The sequence below is a fragment of the Orycteropus afer genome, unplaced genomic scaffold, assembly GCF_000298275.1.
Source record: "Orycteropus afer afer isolate SDZICR_OR568_19922 unplaced genomic scaffold, OryAfe1.0 scaffold00232, whole genome shotgun sequence".
NCBI classification, from domain to species: domain Eukaryota; kingdom Metazoa; phylum Chordata; class Mammalia; order Tubulidentata; family Orycteropodidae; genus Orycteropus; species Orycteropus afer.
In genome coordinates this window covers 122,357-142,401 of record NW_006921819.1, presented here as the reverse complement: position 1 = coordinate 142,401, position 20,045 = coordinate 122,357, and the positions used below count along the sequence as shown (strand labels likewise).

Here is a 20,045-nt window from a genome sequence, read left to right as displayed (position 1 = left end):
GTCTCCTTTTTTTGGTATTTTCACGCAAATTCTTCTGCTAATTGGGGTTTAGTCCAATTCTGTATCCTTCCCTTCAAGGCTCAGGGGTCCACGATTATCTTCTGTGTCTGTGTTAATTGGTTTCCCTTTTCTTTGTTGAAGAGGGTCTGTGCAATCCTTCTGCCTGGTCCGCCATCTTGCCAGAACTAATCCTGATTCTCAAGTTTTAAATGAATGTTGTGGGGTTTTACTTGCATACCTTGCCATAACTACTGTCCAATAAGCTAAACGAGTTAATATATCACAAATCTGAGTATCTCTCAATAGATTTAATAAATTTAATCAATTCTCTAAGACAAAATCCTACATGATACAGACATGTTCCCCTTTTGCTACGTATGCCAAGTTGTAAGTTGTACCAAACTACTTGCTCTTGGCAGTGTATGAGAGGGTCTTTTCTCTAACCAATATGTATCTTTCCAATCTTTTCCAATGTGATAGTTATAAATGATACCTCATTCTTGTTTTAATTTATTCTGTTTATTATACATTTGAACATCTTTTAGGTGTTTTTTTCTTCACTTGTATTGTTCTTTTGTAAATCTCTAGTTAATGATGTTTGCCTACTTTTCAATTGGAGTATTCATCCTTTTCTTATTTCTTAAAACTCAAACCAAAATCAAACACTGCCAATTCACACTGATGCAACCTCACTGAGTCTCCAAGGCTGTAAATCTTTACAGAAGCAGAACACCCAATCTTTCTTCTGCAGAGCGGCTGGTGGGTTCAAACCACTAATCTTTTGGTTAGCAGCCAAATGCCTTAACCACTACAATTTCTTAAGACTATTTTATATTATTTGTAATAATATATTTTAAATAATATTTTCCAGTTTAATATTTGCCCTTTAATAACTTTGTTTATAGTTTTTGTTTTTGTTTTTCCATAAAGGTATCTTTAAATTTTAGGTTCACAATTATATCAGTATTTTTCCTTTTTAAATTTTTTTACTGTGACATAAAGCATATTTTCATTCATTTCTCAACACATTTTAGGGGTTGAGTAAGAGCACCCCAAACTAACTTAGGACTTCCAACATAAGATGGTGGCTATGCTAAGGTTTGAGGCTAAAACTCCATTTTGAATCGAAAGTCACCTCTGCATCAGGACCATGGCCTGTAATTCTTATAACTCTCCATGGACAAAATTACATGGTAAACAATTTCAGAGGACAATGTAATTTTGCTTGCTTAAAAATTCTGCTTGCTGCATAGGAAGCCAGGTTCAAAACAATTCTTAGAACAAAAAGAATCATGTATGTCCTTCCTGCAGTCATGCAAGGAGGGTTTCCTGATTGTTTCAAGGAAAGATACACCCAATTTAATGATTATTTTAACTTAAAAAAAAATTGTAGAAATGTATGTAATCTCCTACCAATCAGATGTACCCTCTTCCCAGTGTTGTAACTATTACCTAAATGTAAACAAATTATTGATTTTTTTCTGAAGTTCCTTCTAACCATTACCTAAATGTCAATCAGTCACTTAATTTTTACTTAATGTCCTTGTATTCTCTTGTATTGTTGTTGTTTGCCGTCGAGTCGGCCCCGACTCATAGCGACCCCTCCTTGGGTTTCCGAGGCAGTATCACTACGGAAGTAGGATTGCCCAACCTCTCTGAATTGTCCTCTTGGATCATATAGTTCAGAATCCTCTGGATCTTTTGATTCTCAATTTGCAAACTGCCTTGCCTCTCAATTAATGCTCTTTACTTTTCATTTTAGCCAGACTTTGTCATTTTGCTCTACTACAGGGTAAAAATGGTGGCGTAGTGCCTAAGGCATTTGACTGCTAACCAGAAGGCTGGAGGTTCAAACCTACCAGCCACTCCTCGAAAGGAAGACTGGGCAATCTACTTTCATAGTGATACTGCCACGGAAACCCAAGGAGAGGTTGCTACGAGTCAGATCTGACTCAACAGCATTGAGGGTTTTTTTTGTTTTGTTTTTTGACAGGGTAAAAAAGACATCAGCTCTGCCCTTACAAAGTACTCCTCAGGCTTAGAAAACAAAGTTCATACTTTAAAGTCATAAAATCATAGACATGTCAAGAGGAAAAGCATAAGAGATATCTAATCCAACACTTTCACTTTATAAATGAGGGGAAAAAAACCTGAGACCACAAAAGACAGTTTGTTTCTGGTCAAAGAAGATACCAGGGACACACACAGTCAGGAAGAGAGTTCAGAGGTCCATACTGTCTATCTGAATAGAAAGATATTTAGAAAGCCCCTTAGTATCCTCATCTGTAAAGCAGGGCCAATGCCTACTGTATCTAGTAGAGAGGGTTGCTTTAGGGCCAAATGAGGAAATGAATAGCTGTAAAATTTCCCCTTAGTATTAGTGATATCATATTTCACATATGTATGTATGTGTGTGTGTATGTGTGTGTGTGTGTGCTCCTGATTCCTTTCCACCAGGGAAAAGGCTACCAAAATTTGAAATGAGGACTATGACAATCTTTTGGTTGGCTGGGTTTTTGGTTTTTGTTTTTTACAGATTGACAATCTCTGGTATATTTTCTTTCTGTATATATTACCTTCCAGAAAGGTGAAGGGGGAAACATCTGCAATGTTGAACTGACTTCATTATCTGTAGAATTCAAAATCTGGTAGAAAAGTAACACAATTTCCTTGCTAAAGTTGAATTATATAAAGACAGACACATATACATATATATTCAAGATGTCAATATAATCTGTTTGAGTGGCAGAGCCAAGATTTTTCAGTGAGTCACAGAAGCCAGCAAGAATTAACCCTTTGGTCTTTTCCAAATGGAGTGTGGTTGCAGTGGGAAGAACAGGTGGACTTTAAGAGTGAACTCACTTAGTTTGAATTATTAGTTTGCTTCTCAATGTCTGTGTGTACCTAAAACAAGCCACCTAACTGCTCTGACCCTGGTGAGGCCAACAGTCCTTTTGTGAAAAGGCACTTAAGCCAGGGAACAGGAAATGAAAAGTCTACAGAACTAGGCAGGAAATTTAAATGGGTCAAATGGGCTAGGTATAAAATACTAATAAAAATAAGAATAACAAGAAATAGCGGAAACTATGGTAGAGTAGAGGAACTTGCCCACTGTAATGGAGTAGCTACTCTACTCCAGCTATTTATTACTCCAAGAGCATGTGGGCCCAGTGCTGCCAGAAAGATTGGTTTTTCAAGAGAAAGGAGAAATTCAAATTTATTATGTAAATAGCCCCTCATTCTTCAATACTGGCTTAAACATTTTAAAACATTATGCAGGCTAAACAAAACACATCTATAAGCCAGACACCCAGCTTACCAAATACAGCTTTGGGATAATTACTCAACTTATCATAAGTATTCCAATTATGTTATCTTCCCCAAAATCTGTATGCTTCACTTAAAAAAGTGTTCCTGGCAGATTTATGTTTCTAAAAATAGGATTTAGAGAAGGGTTTGGGAATATTTTCTCAAAATCCCAGAAAGGAGAAATTTTTTTTTGAAACATTTTTAAATTGGAAAATTAAACCATACTAGAAAATGATAATACATAAGAATGAAGGAGCTGAGCATAATATTGACTCCAGAGAAAAAAAAGTGAGGAATGAAGTTGGGAGAAAGCAGAAGAATACACAATAATATTGCTGTTGTTGTTGTTATGTGCCATAGAGTCAGACCCGACTCACAGCGACCCCTCCTTGGGTTTTCGAGGCAGTATCACCACGGAAGTAGATTGTGCAACCTTCCTTCCAAGGAGTGGCTGGTGGGTGTGAACAGCCAGCCTTCTGGTTAGCAGTCAAGTGCCTTAGGCACTACATCACCAGAGCTCCTCACAATAATATTATAGTTATTTAAAATTGTTTAAAGTGTAAGGTATATGAAGATCCAAAACCTACTGCCGCTGAGTCAGGTCTGACTCATAGCGACTCCTTCTTCAGTTTCCAAGGCAGTACCACTACAGAAGTAGAATGCCCAATCTTCCTTCCGGGGAGTGGCTGATGGGTATCAACCACCAGCCTTCTGATTAGTAGGCAGATGCCTTAGGCACTATGCCACCAGAGCTCCCTATATGAAGACATGTATGTTTAATGTTTAGAGAAAAAATTAAAATTATTTATATAAAATTTCTAAAACTAATACCTACAGCTGGTGAGTACATAAAAAATAGGGACAAGCTTCCGGAGGGAGCGAGGGGGGACATGGCAATATCCATCAAGAGCCTCAAAGATATTTATATTCTTGTGGAAAGCAGAATGGCAATTCCTTCAAAAGTTGGAATTAGAAATACCATTTGACCCAGCTATTCCATTACTAGGTATATACCCTAAAGAAGTGAGAGCCATGACAAGAATAGACATATGCACACTCATGATCATCATAGCACTATTTACAATAGCCAAAAGATGGAAACAACGTAGGTGTCCATCAACTGAGGAATGGATAACCATAGACACAATGGAATACTATGTAATGCTAAAGAATAATGTAGAATCTGCAAAACACTGCATAACGTAGATGAACTTGGAGGACATTATGCTGAGTGAAATAATTCAATCACAAAAGGACAAATATTGTATTAGTCCGCTATTGTAAAAGTTAAGGAAAAGTTTCTCTATAGAAGGAAATTTTCTTTGTTGGTTACAAGGGGTGGGAGGGGAGAGGAGGGAACGTTGTTAGATAGATAGAGATAAGTATTGATTTGGGTGAAGAGAAGGACAATGTACCAAATATGAGTGACCAATATGGCAGCATTGAGGATGAGAAAGACATAGAGAGGTACATGGGAAGTACAGACAACAAATATGAACCCTTTTGCACATATAGTACTGCATTGTCAGTGAAGGCAAACATGGGTATATGGGTGGATAGATGGGGGGACAGGCTGAACTATTAGGTATGTCTATGAAATGGGGAGGGTATCCAAGAACATGTATAGGGTTGGCAGACAATGGTCCTATAAGTTTATGTAAATGATCAGAATTCCCAGGTGTATAGTAGGGCTGACAAGGGGCAAGGTTGTGGTCACTGATTGGTCACAGCCAGCTACCCAGAGGGACCGAGTAGTTGAACCTGTGGGCTTGGGACCATAGTCGCAGGGGACATCAAGCTCAACTGGCATAACATACTATACAAAACATTGTTCCACCTCCTACTTTGACTAGTAGCGACTGGGATCGTCAAAGCTAGCAAGCTGCCATCTAGATGCAATGATGGGTCTCTCCTCATCCAGAGCAAAGAAGAATGAGGAAAACCAAAATTCATGGAAACAATTAGTCCTAGCGACTGGTATACCATCCGATTTGCAGCCTATATGACTATGAGACCAGAAGAACTAGATGGTGCCCAGCTACCACTGTCATCCACTTGGAAGGGGATCTATGTAGGAGATCCTTGATAGAGAGGGAGAACAATGTGGCACAAAACTCAAAATCATTTGGAGAAAAAAAAGGGGGGGAGGGGACCAGGTTTGCTGGTCTGATAGAGCCTGGTGGAACCACTGAGACTAGACTATGGCCCCTAGCTGCCCTTCAGGTTCATTTACCTCAGGTAGATACACTCCTTAGAAAGAACAATCATGGGAGAAAGAAGGGCTGCTTATGCACAGGGAGACAGCTCAGGGGACAGGAGTGCATGTAAGGATGGACACTGGGAAGAGGTAACTATGGGGAGGAAGTGGGAGGGGAGCTGTTGCATTGTAATAAACTGTGGTCAATGTCATGAGACAAAGAGTATGTGAACTGCTGTATGGAAAGTGAATTTGCTCTGTAAATCTTCACCTAAATCACAATAAAGAAAAAAAAAAAAGATATTTATGTTCTTTAAGTAAGTACAGGTCATTCCCAGCTTATGATGGAGTTCCATTCCATTGACAACAGAACTTGATTCTGACATAAGCTGAATACCCCTTTTTTTATTTTTAAGTTTCATTATTATTGCCTTTTCTTATCAATGTCTTTATAAATCTAAACTTTACTTGTCTTTGGGGGTTAAAAACATTATATATAAGCTTTACAGATATATTTTAATATATGCATACATTAAGAAATAAACAAATCATAAAAATTTACTCTAACAACGAGGAAAAGTTGGATGACAGTGGCATTTTGTCAATTGCAGTAATATTCCCACTACAGAAGATTCTGGATCATCTGGATTACACTTGTGAAATTACTGAGAGTTGTCTGTATGATCCTTATTTTATTCTCACTGCTTCCTGGATCTGCCTATCGATATTAGCAAAGTGATTAGTGTTTGGGTCCATGATTGCAAGCAACTGAACCTCCTAATTAAGTTCAGAAAACTAAATCTATACAGCAGTGTTCTAAAAAGTAAATCATAAAACTGAACATCTGCAAGTAAATATCTGAGAATGATAACATCAATAAATTATGCACTACAACACTGGTTGTACATATTACTAAGATGTACCAAAAAAAGGTGGGGGATGGGGACAGTCATAAATGCAGTTGGTCAAAGCTCAAATACATCATTAAGTCAGGGACCACCTATAACTTAATTTCTAGGAATTTAATCCTTTATAAGGAAATGATCAGATTATGCCCAAGGATGAAACCATAGAAATACTGATGAAAGTGAAAAGTTTCAAACAGAAAGATAGCAGACCAGGCAGATACACTACACAGAACCTCTACAAGAAAGACCAAAGAAACAAAGTAAAACAGATCTGGATGACGATCTTGGGACCTACAGCTTCAAAGAAAACAATAAAGAAACAGATCAAATACTGATTAGAGGAAGAGACTGAATGAAAACAGTAAACAAGGAGGCATATGGAGCTGTGAATTGCCAACTAGCCCAGTAAAGTACAGCTATTTTTAGCTATTGCAAGCAACATTCCAACTGGTGCAGGAACCAGATAGCCAGCTCCATTTGCCCAGGAATATACCAATGCCCACATCAGTGATCAACGAGAGAAATGTGACCTCTCCCCTTATCCCATACAACCTTAGAGTGTCCAGAGGTGTGGCACTCCCCCACCCATCCTCATAGTCAGTGCTGTGCCACTTTTTTTTTCCCCTTTTATCTTCTTCTTTCTTCTTAGTTCTTCCCTCTTCCTTCCTTTTATTTAATCCTTTTTTTTTTTAATCCCAAGCAGTGGGCACCCTACCCCCCCACACTTCCTTCATAGTCAGCACGACCTGCCCCCTGGCCTCTGCAGTCGGCAGTGAGCACTCCCATGGAGCAAGTATTGCATTCCCACTGCAGCTGAGTTTGGTGGCTACTGCTTGTACCAGTACTGTGTTGCTTTTTTTTCCTAATTTTTATTTTTTCTCTTTTTTCATTCCTTTCTTTCTTCCCCATCCCACCTTCTTTTGTCCTTTTCCTCTTTCACTTCCCTCAATCTTTCTTTTTATTTTTTTAGCCCTCTCTTTTTCTTCCCCCCAGTCTTTCTTTTATTTGCTGTAGCAGAATGGGTTCCCATTTCCTGCTGTCTCCATAGTCAATAGTGCCTGTCACCCCTCCACCTCCCTCATGCCCTGCCACAAACAACAATGCATGCATGATACCATGGAGCAAACTCTGAGTTCCCACCGCAGTGGTATTTGGCAGTAATGCTTCCATCAGTACTGTGCCACTGGCCTTTTTTTCTCTTTCTTTTGTTCTTTCTTCTTATGATTCCCTCCCCTTTGTTTTTAATTTCTTTCTTTTCTTCCTCTCCCCTCTTTTTATTTTTTGAGCCTGTAGAGTAGGTACGCTACTCCCTAACACTTGCACAATACGCAGCGCCAGTCCCTGCCCATCTTCACTGAGTGAGTGCAGTCCAGCAAAGAGAACACTGTGTTCCTGCTATTGCTGTTTTTGGCAGCTGGTGTTTGTCTTACTACCATGCCACTTTTTTCACCCCTCTACTTTCTTCTAATATTTTTTTATTTCTTGTTAGTTCTTCCTGTTTTTCCCCTTGTGTTTTCTTTTCTTTAACTTCTCCTCCTCCCCACTGCATTTTTATTTTTTCCCAGCAGTCAGGAGCCAGCAACTCTATGAAGCCATACATGCCACATCTACTGCCCTACCCATGAAGCAAGTGCCATCACCCAGTCAAGCAACATAAGCTCAAAGACAAACATCAGCCAACATGTGACCAGCCTGCTCTCAGCTGCTCTATGCAACCAGCAATCAGAGACTCATGCCTACACTCACATCAAATCCACCTGGATACAGGTGGTGAGTAGCATGATCATCCCATTACCCAGCTATATTCAAACAAAATAAAACTGAACACAGGGTGAAGCAAACCAACATACAATCAATAAATAAACACAATAATACCACAATGTCTCAGAGACTACAGACAACTTAAAATCACACACACAGTAACAGCACAAGATGGTTCAAGCAAGTGACCAAACTACAGGGCCAGAAAATCTTCTGCAAGAAGAAAACCAACTGGAACTAGACAAAAAGGAATTCAAAAGAATTATACTTGGGTCTTTGAACAGATTAAGAGATCAAGGGAATCGCAGAAAAAAAACTGAGGAAAAGATAAACAAAACTCTAGAAGAATTCAGGAAGACCATATAATGACAAATGGAAAATTATAAACCACACTCTAACGGCAAATAGAAATCTGGAAAATTAATACTAAAATTTCAGAAAGAGATAACTCATTGGAAGGGCAAAGGAGTAGAACTGAATCAATGGAAAAAACAGAAATAGATAACTTCACAATAATAGTGGGAGATTTCAACACACCGCTTTTGATGAAGGAAAGAACAACTAGAAAGAAAATCAACAAAGATATAGAAAATCTAAATAACACAATCAACCAACTAGACTTTATAGATGATACAGAACACTCCAGCAAACAGCAGCACAATATCCATTCTTTTCCAGTGCACATGCAACATTCTCCACAATAAAGTGTATGTTAGGCCACAAAGCAAGGCTCATTGAATGTTAAAACATTGAAATAATAGAAAGCACTGGCTCAGATCACAATGCTATAAATTAGAAACCAACAACAGGAGAGATAGGAATAAAAGAATCAGCTGTATGGAAACTGAGTAACACCCTCCTTAAAAATTACTGGATAATAAATGAAATTTAAAAAAAAAATTCCTTGAATCAAGTAAGAATGAAAATACATCATATCAAAATCTTTGCCACACAGCAAAAGCAGTGATAAGAGGACAATTTATAGCAATAAATGCACACATCACAGAAGAAGAAAGAATGAAAATCCACACCTGAAACATCAGAAAAAGCACAGCCAAAAAAAAAAAAAAAAAGCCTACAGTTACAAGAAGAAAGGAAGTAATAAAGATTAGAGCATAAATAAATGTAACAGAAAATCAAGGGAGAGAATCGGCAAGATTAGAAGTTGATTCTTTGAAAGGATTAAAAATAATTGAAATTCCATTGGCAAATTTAACAAAGAGAAAGAAGATGCAAATAATAAGAAATGAAATTGGTGATTTCACAACAGAATCAACTGAAATAAAAAAAGATAACAGAATGTTATGAAGAAGTGTACTCCAACAAACTTGAAAATCAAGAAGAAATGGGCAAATTTCTAGATACACACTATCTACAAACTAACACAATCCAAGGTAGAAAATTTGAACAGACTAATCACAAAAGAAGAAACTGAAGAGTTAAAAGAAAGAAAGAAAGGCCTGACACAGATGCCTTAACTGGCAAATTCGACCAGACATTCAGAGAAAAGCTGACACCAATTCTACTTAAACTTCTCGAGAACGCGGAAAGGACGGAATATTCCCAAATTCATTTTATGAAACAAGCATAACTCTGATACCTAAACCACACAAAAATACCACTAAAAAGGAAAATTACAGATCAATATCCCTCATGAATATAAATGTAAAAATCTTCAACAAAATTATAGCTGACAGAATCCAAAACTACATCAAAAAAATAATATACCATGACCAAGTAGGATTCATACTAGGTACGCAAGTATGGTTCAATATTAGAAAACCAATCAATGTACTCCATCACATAAATAAAGCAAAGGGAAAAAAAGCACATGATCATATCAATCAATGCAGAAAACACATTTGATAAAATCAGCAACCATTCCTGATAAAAATTCTAAGAAAAAATAGCAATAGAGGGTAAATTCCTCAACATAATAAAAAGTATATATGCAAAACCAACAACCAACATTATTCTCAACAGAGAGACACTGAAAGCACTCCCTTTACAAAGAGGAACCAGACAAGGATGCCCTCTATTACCACCACTTCTATTCAACATTGTATTGGAAGTCCTAGCCAGGGCATTATGTCAAGAAATTGAAATAAAAGGCATCCAAATTGACAAAGAAAAAGTAAAACAATCTCTATTTGCAGATGATATGATCCTACACAAGCTCTGGTAGCTCAGTGCGTAAGGCACTTAACTGTTAACCAGAAAGTTGGTGGTTCGAACCCACCAGCCACTCCTCAGAAGGAAGGTTGGGCAATCTACTTCCATAGTGATACTGCTTCGGAAACCCAAGAAGGGGTCACTATGAGTAGAGTCCGACTCGACGGCACATAACAACAACAACATGATCCTATATGTAGAAAACCAAGAGCCTCAGAAGATAATTACTGGAACTAATTGAAATATTCAGGAAAGGGCAGGATGCAAGATCAACATACAAAAATCAGCTGGAGTCCTCTACATTGACAAAGAGCTCTCCAAAAAGGAAATAAGGAAAAACAATACCATTTACAATAACCAAAATCAAACGCACTGCAGTCCAGTCAATTCCAACCCATAGCAACCCCTCCTTGGGTTTCAGAGGCAGTATCTCTACGGAAGTAGATTGCCCAGTCTTCTGTTTACAATAGCTACCAAAAAAATAAAATACTTGGGAATAAATCTTACCAGGGACACAAAAGGCCTTTACAAAGAAAACTACAACATACTCCTACAAGAAATAATAGTGCGTAAGGCACTTGACTGCTAACCAGAAGGCTGGCGGTTTAAACCCACCAGATACTCCTCGGAAAAAGGTGAGGCAATCTACTTCCGTAGTGATACTGCCTCAGAAACCCAAGGAGGGGTTACTTTGAGTCAGGTCCAACTCAACAGCACATAACAACAACAACAACAACATAAATGGAAGAACATAACCATACTCATGGGCAGGAAGATTGAATATCATGGAAATGTCAGTACTACCCAAAGCAATCTATACGTTCAATGCAATCCCAATCCAGATTCCAGCAACATTTTTTAAGGACATGGAAAAACCAATCACTAATTTTATATGGAGGAGCTCTGGTAGTGTAGTGTCTAAGGCACTTGACTGCCTACCAGAAGGCTGGCAGTTCAAACCCACCAGCCACTCCTTGGAAGGTTGGGCAATCTACTTCCATAGTGATACTGCCTCGGAAACCCAAGGAAGGGTTCCTATGAGTCGGGTCTGACTCAACGGCACATAACAACAACAATAATTTTATAAGGAAAGGACAGAGACCCTGGATAAGCAAAGTACTACTGGAGAAGAACAAAGCAGAAGATCTCATACTCCCCTATCTCAAAACCTACTACACACCCATGGTAACCAGAACAGCCTGGAATTGGTACAATGACACAGACACATAGACCAATGGACAAAATTGAGAATCCAGAAATATAGCTATCCACCTACAGACAGGTGATCTTTGGCAAAGGGCCAAACCCATTAAATGGGGAAGAAATAGCCTCTTTAACAAATGGTGCTGGCAAAACCAGATATTCATTTGCAGAAAAATGAAACAAGATCCATATCTCTCACTATATCCAAAAACTAACTCAAGATCAATCAAAGACTTACATGTAAAACCCAAAACTATAAAGTTCATCAAGGAAAAAATAAAGACAAACTTAGGTGCCTTGATTTATATCAGAAATAGACCATCAAACATAACCAAAGATGCACAAACAGCAGAAGACAAACTAGATGACTAGCACCTTCTAAAAATTAAACATTTACACACACCAAAAGACTCCACCAAAAGAGTGAAAAGAGAACCTACAGACTTGGGAAAAAAAAATTTTGGCAATGACATACCAGACAAGGGACTAATCTCTAAAATGTATAGAAAACCTCAACACCTCAACAACAAAAAAACAAATAATCCAATTAATTCACGTCTATGAGCAGAGAACACGAACAGGAACTTTGCCAAAGACATTCAGGTAGCCAACAAACACACAAAGAAATGCTTCTGATCATCAGCCATTAGAGAGATGCAAATCAAGACAACAATGAGATACCACATCACCCCAGCATTAGCAGTACAGTTAAAAAAAAAAAACAGAAAACAACAAATAATGGCAAGAGTGTAGACAGACTGGAACTCTTACACATTGCTGAGGGATTGTAAAATGGTGCAACCACTATAAAAAACAGTATGGTGCTTCCTTAAAAGTCAAAAATAGAAATACCATATATCCAGCAATCCCAATACTAGGTATATAGCCTGGGAAAATAAGAGCCGTGACACAAACACATGCACATCCATGTTCATCAGAATAGCAAAAAGACAGAAACAACCTAAGTCCTCATCAATGGATTAATGCATAAACAAACTATGGTACATACACACAATGAATACCACACAACATTGAATAATAAAGATGAATGCGTGAAGCACCTCATAACATGGATGAACCTAGAGGACATTATTCTGAGTGAAATTATTTAATCACAGAAGGAAAAACTGGTGCAGTGCATTATTTGATACGGCTCTTCTAGCCACTGTGACTCTCACAAAATGACTAGGTGAACTATGCAAATGTAACATGCTTGTGGTCCACCAAGGAGATTGGAAAGTTTATTAGTAATTGTAAATAAGGTAGATGGCAGCCTTATGAAGGTAGGATCATGGAAATAAGCTGTAAAGAACTCTAACATGGGGATTAGTCAATTTTGCCATCCCACTAGGTTTAAAATGAGCTCTCCCAGAGGCAGAAAGGGGGATCTCACTACCATCAAGACAGAGAACATCCAAGAGTGGAGCATATCCTCAGACCAGATAAACAGCACAGAGAGAGAGGGCAGAGGGAGAGATGGCAGGGGCAGCAGAATCAAGAGACCAGCAAGAGACAGAGAGGCTGCAGGCCTGCTGGCACATGGAGGAAGAAGGTTGAGTGTCTTTGGGTGGGAGGCTTGCTAGCAGAGTGCGGTTCACCTATCAGCAGAGCTAAAAGAGCTTTGAAACACTTCACCAAGCAGAGCAAAGCCAGGCCAAGAGGCCAAGGGTCAAAGAGAGGCATTTCTGTGGTACAGCTGAAAAGAAGCTGCCCTGATTGAAGAACTTTATCTTGACTCTTTTCTGATCCTGAATTACTGTTATTTCCCTAATAAACTCCGTAATAGTACGCATTGTCTGTGAGTGTGGCCATTGCAACAAATTAATCAAATCAAGTAGAGAAGTGATGAATGCTATAGGAGGGATAACTGGTGTCAGAACTGGTGGAAAACATTGGAGGGTGGCAGTATAGCTGACTTTCGCCTCATGGGAATCAGATAATGATTCTCTCCTCCCACCTCCCCATAAAGTTAGAGGAAGTCAGACAACATCCCCACACCCTTTTGCACAAATACTGTATGAGACTACTGCTGTAAAAGGTCAAGAAAAGGTTTACGCACACAAAGAGTCATCCTTTGAAGGTTACCAGAGGTGGGAGGAAGAGAGGGTAAATCACTAACTACAGGGTAGACACATATCAGCTTGGGTGAAGGGAAAGGCAAATACAGTAAGGAGGATGTTCTGGTTACCGAGTGCTGCTCTGACAAGAATATTCCACAAATAGGATGGTCTTAACAAACAGGAGTTTATTCTCTTACAGTTCGGGAGACTAGAAATCCGAGCTCAAAGTGCCAGGCTCTAGGGGCTGTGTGAAAGCCCCTCGACCTTGGGTTTCAGCTCTGCTAGAGGCATCTCTTCATTCAGGCAGCTACTGGCTGCTGAGGCTAACAAGCCTAAGGTCAACAAAAAGGCACAGTCCCAGTGTTACCAAACCACATGCCAGGCCATTAACTCAAGTCCATTGTAAGTCCCAAGATCGGCAGAGCATGACAGGCTGCTGAACAATGACATGGCTACATGTAGGGTCCAAGCGTGCCATAAGCTAGAGACCATTCCCAAAGCTGTTTCTTATATACAGGAAGCAGACCACATACCCAAAGCAGCTACTCAGCTACTCCAATAGATTCCACCATGGAGTTAATTACCAATCTCACCATGGGGAATAACTACATTCAGCTGCCCAGCCACTCAACCAGGCCCAGCCAAGTTGACACACAGACTTAACTACCACGGGGGAGGTCAGCACAAAATGATCAAGGCAAAGGAAGACACTGGAAGGAGCACAAAATGTAAAGGCAACAAAGGTAAACACTACTACACACACAATCATGAAATAACAATATTCTAAGAGTGGATACAAAGACAGACACACAAGCTGAACAAGTATTGGATAGTGAATGAGACTACACCCAGAAATACATACAGGATTAACAGAGGATATTTCTACATATGTATTTATATGTGCTACAAATATATCCATATATTTGCATATACAGAAACCAAAGATTTGGTTGAGAAGAGAAGGGAATACTTGCTCAGGGGACAATGAGTTTATGCTAACCATGGTGAAATGATTTAGAAAAGGACAGGAATGATGGCTATACAACTTGAAGACTGTAATCAATGTTACTGAATTGTACATAGAGAAACTGTTGAGATGGTGTAAGTTTTATTATGTGTATTTTTAACATAATAACTTTAAAAAATAATTGTTTTAAAGACTATTTAATGGCATGAAATTCACAATATAATGCTGAATGAAAAAAAAAGATACTAAATTACATACATTGTGTGGTCTGAATTATAATATCTATATATTTTATATACATAAGAAAAAGTATGAAAGAAAATACACCAAAGGTTTACAGTAGTTACCTCTGGGAGGTAGATTATGGGTAATTTTTATATTTTGTAATTTTCTATTTTTGATAGTTTTCTTCACTTTTCAATTTTTTCTTGAGTACATATACTTTTATAATCAGGAAAAATATTTTATCATGATTAGAGATTATATGATAAGAAAATACTCAAATACATTAAAGAGAAAATATAGGATGCAAAACTGTCCATATAGTATGATTCCTATTTTTGTTTACAAAATGAAAAACTATTTTTCTATGAATATGAATGACCTTTTATAATTAGCAAAATTAGACTTTAATCTTAACTCTGTCAAGGAAATGCACAGACAGTCATGAAATGAATAAGGAAGACCAACATGTTCTGAAAATGTATGCTGTATTATGTTATATATAAAAACCAAAACCAAATTCACTGTCATCAAGTTGATTCCAACTCATAGCGACCCCCTTTGGGTTTCCAAGGCAATAAATCTTTATGGAAGTAAATTGTTCAGTCTTCCTTCCACAGAGTGTCTGCTGGGGGTGAACCGCCAGCCTCCTGGTTAGCAGTCATATGCCTTAGGCACTATGCTACCAGAGCCCCTTATATATAGTATAGAAATTATTAATATATCTGCATATATATAAAGAAAATACTTGTAAGAAATATTGTTGGAAGGGTAGTCTACAAGGCTCCTGTGACTCTCACCTGGATCGCTTAATCAGAAGCCTTGAACCCAGAGCATTCCCTGATATTAAGGCTGCGTACTGAGTTTCTGTTTCTCTCCCAGTTTCTTCTCTTATCGGAGAACTCCCTCCCTATTTTGGGTACAATACACTCTCTCTCTGCTCTGCTTATGCATGCACATTGTTATGTGATGTTGAGTCAGACCAGACTCATAGTGACCTTGGGTTTCCAAGGCAGTATCACTACGGAAGTAGATTGCCCCATCTTCCTGTGTGTGTGTGTGTGCGTGTGTGTGCACATTGCATGCTACCTAAGCAACCCCATTTCTGTATCTGTTCCCAGCAGGGAGGGAAGAGTGTACTCAACTATTGCACAAAGAAAGGTGTGTACAGACCACCAGCCCTATGTTGGCTGTAGCGTGAGACTTGCTGGCCACAGCAAACCAGCATCTCCTACTGAAGCTGACCTTGTGCTATCTCTTCTCTATGTGAGTAAGTATTGTTCCAACCAATGCTTTATGTAAGTTGTGTCTTTCTTGGTGGCCTCAGATGTTGGCTCGACAAATATGTTAAATATGCTCTTTGGACTCCAAGTATTGGCTGCACAAATTGAATAACATGGAATTGGAGAGGCAGTTGTGGTAGTTTAGTTTGTGTGTCAATTTGGCTAGGCCTGGTTGAGTGGCTGGGCAGCTGGATGTAGTATTTCCCCATGATGAGACTGGTAATCAACTCCATGTTGGGAAGTACCACAAGCAGCTAAGTAGCTGCCTTAGGGAATGTGGTCTGCTTCCTGTATATAAGCAGAAACCTTGGGGAATGGTCTCGTGCATATGGCACGCTTGGACCCTGTATGTAGCCGTGTCATTGTTCAGCAGCCTGTCATGCTCTCCCGACCTTGGGACTTACAATGGACTTGAATTAATGGCCTACAGTGTGGTTTGGTAACATTGGGACTGTCCCTGTATACTTGTCAACCTTGGATTTGTCTGCCTTAGCAGCCAGCAGCTGTACGAGTAAAGAGATGCCTCTGGCTTCAGTGGGCCGGGAGAAAGAGGCAGAGCTAAAGCTCAAGGTCGAGGGGCTTTCAACCAGCCCATAGAGCCTGGCACTTTGAACATGGACATCTAACCTCCTGAACTGTGAAAGAATAAACTCCTGTTTATTAAGGCCATCCCATTTGTGGTATATTCTTGTCAGAGTGGCACTAGGTAACCAGAACACCAGTAAAATTCTCTGCCTTCATTTTTTACTTTATATCTTTTTGTATTACTCTGAATTTTTTCAAGAGCACTACAATTTAAAATATATATATATACTATATATATATTTTTAAAAATCATTGAAATATCAAGATGCATTTAGTAGACCAAGTACTGTCAACAGTACTTAACTGGTTCTCTCTGAAAATGGCTGCCAACAACCCAGCCCTTCTTGTGTATGCATGCTGCTCCCCCCACCAAGAATGAGGTTCATTTCCTTCCCTTGAATCTGAAAACTTGCTTAGAACTTGCTTTGACCAAGAGACTGTGGCCAAAGTAATATGCCTATCAGAAAAAATAATTTTCTATAATACTGAACACTTAACAATTTACCATAGTTTATAGCTTGTTGGTTTTTTAATTATTACAAAAAGGATACAGATTGGTTGTAAAATTTTTAACAGAAGTTTAAAAAGTAGGTGAAAGTCTTTCCTCCATCTTCTAAAACCATTATTCAGAGTTAATCACTCTTAGAGGTTTTACTTTTATTACCAAAACATAAAAAGTGAAAAATTAAAAAGGAAAAAAGTACATTACAACAACTGAAAACAATGTCTAAAAGCACAAAAAGCCAGTACCTGCAAAACAGCACCACAAAAACACATGCCGCCAGAGTCCATGAGAAAGGAGAAGATGGACTAGGAAAACCCTCTGGCATTCCAAGATCCAGGTCTGAGAAATGAACAACCCACCACTACCTCTCCCCAGGCATCCCAAGAGTGAAAATGTTGACTTTATATCAATCCAGAAAAGAAAATGAATCTGCCCGACAGACTGTACAGACAGCTGTGATGTGTAAGTGGACAGTATCTCCTGGGTACACTCAGCAGGCAAGTTAAAGCAGAACCTTTGGGGACTTGTCCTGTGGATCATATTCCACCTGGAAATACAGTGGGCTTAACTTACAAAATGCTGTTCTTGCAGATAAAGGAAATGGCCTTCAGTTGCAGTATAAGGAAGGCTGGCCAAGGGAAACAAGAATTGAGAAGGATGATAAGCCAGGCACTTTGGTTGGAAATCCCTGAATCTCTTTTGAAGTCTAACAGTTGGGACTGATTTTCATTGGCTGGAATGAAAACTGTGCCCTGCCTAAAGACTCAGACATAGACAAAACTTGCCGAGTTCTATGAAAGGAAAAACTTACCCAATAGTCGGGCTGATGTTGTGGTCAAAGTGATCCCGGACAAACCGGCACACAATGCTTGATTTCCCAACTCCAGTGTCCTGGAAGGGAATGAGGACACAAACATGAGGATCAAGAAGGCTAAATCCTGACCCCAATGTAAACACATAACAGGATGAGAGGGGTTTTCTGCTTGATGGATTCATGGGAAAAGAAAGGGTATTGTCACTTGTTTCTTACCAGAATTATAGTGTAATAAAATTATATTGCTTTCATAGAAAGAAAAGACTAAAATAAGTTTTAGAAACATGTCCTACATATATATATATATATATATATATATATAGTAATTAACCTAGAATAATTAGCATGCTCACAATGAACGTATTTCCTAAATTTGGAGACTTTTTAAAGGGTCTAGAGAAAAGTAGACGCTCTTGTGGTATAGTGGTTAAGGCATTTGGCTGCTAACGAAAAGGTCATTAGTTTGAACCCACCAGCTCTTCCATGGAAGAAAGATGAAGCAGTCTGCTTCTGTAAAGATTTACAGCCTTGGAAACCCAATGGAGGTTGTTATGAGCCAGAAGCAACTCAATGGCAATGAGTTTGGTTGTTTTTTTTTTCATGTGTTTGTTTTTTATGAGAGAAGAAGTATAGTATCACACCACATTGTTTCGATAGAATTTATTTTGCTCAAAACTTTAACACTCAAATAATTCATAACTTTTTCTCTAATTATCACCCTATAAGATGAATTCTAATTTCTACATTTCTAACATTTTCTCTTTAGAATCCGATGGCTGCATAAAAACCTCCAATTTTGCTTAATTATGTAAAGGTCTCATCTTAGATCTTTCTCTCTGAATAAACTCTTTACAGCTGATTAGAGGTCCAGAAATATATTGGAAATTGTATATATATATATATTTACATCCACCTCTTTCCAATATCCTTGTAATATTGCTTAAGGAATAAAGACACAACTTCACAAAGTCAAGGAAATCGAAGAGACACCACCAGAGAAGCAATATCAACAAATCCGTGGGATGAAAAGCAGTTGGACAAGTGGTGAGAGAGAGAAAAAAAGCTGAAATCTCAGTGCCTGCAGCAGGAAAAGGCAATGGAAAGCAAGATGATTGCAGCCACAGACTACCAGAGAATAGGAGAGCAGGGGCAAGGCTGAAAATAGGGTCAGTTGAAAGGCTACACAAAAACAAACCCCTGGAGCCCCAGGCCACATAACAGGGGAGACAAGTGCAAGACTCTCCCAGAAACCTGAATCAGAGGAAGCTGGGTTGGGCATGGGTCCTTCAGATTCAGCTCAGGGAGTGTGGTGCTGTTCTGAAAACAGGTCTATACACTAAGGGTGAGAAACACCACAGCCCTTTTCCCCAGCACCCCCCAGACAACCAACATATATAGCCCTGGGGTCTAGGTAAGATCTTGACATTTAGAATCTCCCAACTAAAGGCTCTGTGCGCATTGCCAGCAGCCCCATTCAAACAGAGCTTCAAATCTGCATTTTAATTTCAGCTAAGAAGTGCCAAGCATTTGTACTGGCAAGAAAAGAACAGATTATTCAGAGAATAAGATTGACCTCTTAAAAACTAAATATACAGTAATAGAAATTAAAAATTCAAAGAAAGATTTAGAAGATAAAGTCAGGAGACTAACCACAAAGTGGAACAAAGCAATTGCCCTCAGCTGCTAACATTTTCTGAGACAGAAGATAAGGCAGAAGGAAGGACAAAGGCAGTACCTTCAACACTGAACCAAAACCTAACCAAACCCACTGCCATAGAGTCAATTCTGACTCACTGTAACCCACATTGGGTTTTCTTTTCTTCTTTTTTGTTTGGTGTATGGTTTTTTTTTTTTCTTTTTTAAAAATAATATTTTATTAGGTGAAAGTTTGCACAGCAAATTAAGTTCCCATTTAACAATTTTTATATACATTGTTCCATGCCATTGATTATACCTTTCATAATTTGTCATCATTTTCATTATTCTGTTTGTTCCGTTTCCATTGATTAGGCTTCCCTTCCCCTCCTTGCCATCTCCTCTTTGCTTTTGGGAAAATATT

General features: G+C 38.7%; 1 protein-coding gene across 1 annotated transcript in view; it reads right to left on the bottom strand.

The window, feature by feature from the left end:
- The window catches only part of RAB31 (RAB31, member RAS oncogene family), a gene marked incomplete at its 5' end in the record, with an annotated part of 209,630 nt that extends 190,152 nt beyond the window's left edge, over window positions 1-19,478 (bottom strand). Inside the window, 2 exon segments of the mRNA XM_007948920.1 lie at window positions 17,984-18,063; window positions 19,456-19,478. Coding sequence (XP_007947111.1) covers window positions 17,984-18,063; window positions 19,456-19,478 — 103 coding nt within the window.
- Window positions 19,479-20,045: the final 567 nt, after the last annotated feature.